The sequence below is a fragment of the Sinocyclocheilus rhinocerous genome, unplaced genomic scaffold, assembly GCF_001515625.1.
Source record: "Sinocyclocheilus rhinocerous isolate Xijiao unplaced genomic scaffold, SAMN03320098_v1.1 scaffold38015, whole genome shotgun sequence".
Taxonomy (NCBI): domain Eukaryota; kingdom Metazoa; phylum Chordata; class Actinopteri; order Cypriniformes; family Cyprinidae; genus Sinocyclocheilus; species Sinocyclocheilus rhinocerous.
The window spans coordinates 1-2,205 of NW_015647787.1; the positions used below are offsets into that span (position 1 = coordinate 1).

General features: G+C 37.4%; 1 protein-coding gene across 1 annotated transcript; it reads right to left on the reverse strand.

Moving 5' to 3' along the window:
• Nucleotides 1-565: 565 nt before the first annotated feature.
• Nucleotides 566-2,076, reverse strand: LOC107709376 (chordin-like; the record flags this gene model as incomplete). The annotated part of the gene is made up of 5 exons (XM_016513832.1): nt 566-823; nt 940-1,043; nt 1,136-1,192; nt 1,631-1,734; nt 1,889-2,076. Coding segments are annotated over 5 exons (711 nt in total), but the record flags the coding sequence as incomplete, so codon positions are not given.
• Between the last annotated feature and the right edge of the window lie 129 nt (nt 2,077-2,205).

Consider the following 2,205-nt stretch of genomic DNA (forward strand, 5'->3'; position numbering starts at 1 on the left):
TTCTGAAGGTTTTTACTGAGGGGTTTGTTCATATATCATTCACACAGATTTACAGAATGTTTTATTCCTAAAAACATGGTGAAAATGCATGTTTTCAAAGGTGCTGAGTTTTTTCCCTCCATTTCAGCAGCACTTACATACACCAAAACTTAGAGTTTTATTCCTCTCTATATTCTGAAGGTTTTTATAGAGGGGTTTGTTCATATAACATTCACACTAATTTATACAACATTTTGTTCCTAAAAACATGGTGAAATTTTTTTCCCCTGGCTGTTGTCAGTATTTTCTGATTTATGGAGTGATAAAAAGAGAAGAGAGGTCCAAAATCCCCTCTGTAAAAACGTCAACAAATTCAAACAACAAATTTTTAACCTGGCTTTATCCAATGTTCAGATTATTAAATTAAATAATACCTCATTTGCATACATTTCAGAAAATGTTTGCACTTCTTAATGTAATCAATAAACTAGGGAAGTATGGTGAAATCTGTTACCCTGTGGCATCTTGTTTTAAATTCTCAAAATGCTCTTAAAAGAAATTTAAAATAAAACAGAGAGAAACTCACATCACACCAGCAGGTAATGCACTTCATTTCTCCCACCAGCGGGACACGAGGGTGCCAGTGTTCGCTATTCTGGTAGTAGTTTTTGCCAAATTTGCAGTGGCGCGTTCCATCCGCCTGCATCATTTCATCATCCTCCAGAGGGGGCGTGTCTTCAGCAGGACACTCCTTACAGCAGTCTGAAGGGTTGCGTCTGATTGGTCGGCTGCAGGTGAGAGGCGGGCACGTCACTTTCTCGCAGTGCACTTCTCCTGTGGAGCCCTGAGATGGACAAAACAAAATGGTTAACTATTAATGTTCATGTCTGTACAAATTTGGTATTTTTTATGCTTAAAACATAATAATTGTGTTGTGTATTATAATGTTTGTTAAATTACCTTGCAGGTACACACTGCACACTTGATGTAACCGAATGGCGGGACGAACGGATGCCATGTTGTGCCAGGTGCGTGCATTTTCTGATCACCTTCAAAATAACAGCCTGAAAGGACAAATAAACATCTTAATATACTGCTGCACATTTAAAATAATAGCTGTGATGTTTAGATGTTTTGATGTTTCATATAAACTCACCTTCTGGATCTTCTTCAACTTTTTCTACTGCAGTCGTCTGTTTGGATTCTTTCTTTTCTTTTGACAGAAATCAAGCACAATGTTCAAATACAAATTTTATAGGAAACATTAAATATGTATTTTTATATTACTGCATTTTATTATAGTCCAAGCTAACAATCTTTACACTACACTCTTGATCTTTGTCTTGTTTTCCAGTAAAACATCCTCGAAAACAAAATAACTTTACTTGAGAAGCGAAATTGCAGAAGATATTGCAAGAAAATGCATTTTTATATGTATTTCTTACCCCATTATTTTTTTCAATTAGCCATTTTTCATAATATAAAATCTTATTAAATTGATTTTATTTTAAGGGTGCTTACATATACTGAAAAACAAGACAAATATATTTTTTTTATGTCTAAAACCTGAATATTTCAACACATAAATGTGCTACTTTTAAATGAACATCAAAAATTTTAACAAATGATATTAATTTCATTCATCACTCACCGTCACAGATGGGACAGCACTGGTCTTCAGGCTGGATGGTGTGAGGACATGAGAGCGCGGGACAGATCACAGGATCACAGATCACTGTCTTCTTCTGCAGGGATTCGAACAGATCATATGCAAAATTAACCTCAGTCACATAAGTGATACGTACATCAAAGCTACAGCAGTGTGTGAGTGAGAGAGAGAGAGAGAGAAAAAGACATAGAGAGAGTGTGTGTATGTGTGTGTGAGTGAGAGTGAGAGTGAGAGAAAGACATAGAGAGAGTGGTGTTGTACTGCGGTGTCCACTGTGATCCATGTGCATGATGTTCTCCCTCAAAGAAGCACGTGTGTGGGTCTTTCCTCAGCTCGGCCGGGTCACGGACGAATACGAGATCGTCAAACTCTGCCTCCTCGACCACTTCACCGCGGGAACCCAACTCACAGCTGTTGGGAACGTGAATCTGGAAAACGGAGATATGCATTAAACACAAATGTTTAACATATATTACTTTGCATTTAAAGTACGCTGTTAGCATGATTGTGTTTACACACTCTCAGAAAAAAAGGTACAAAAGCTGTCACTGGGGCGG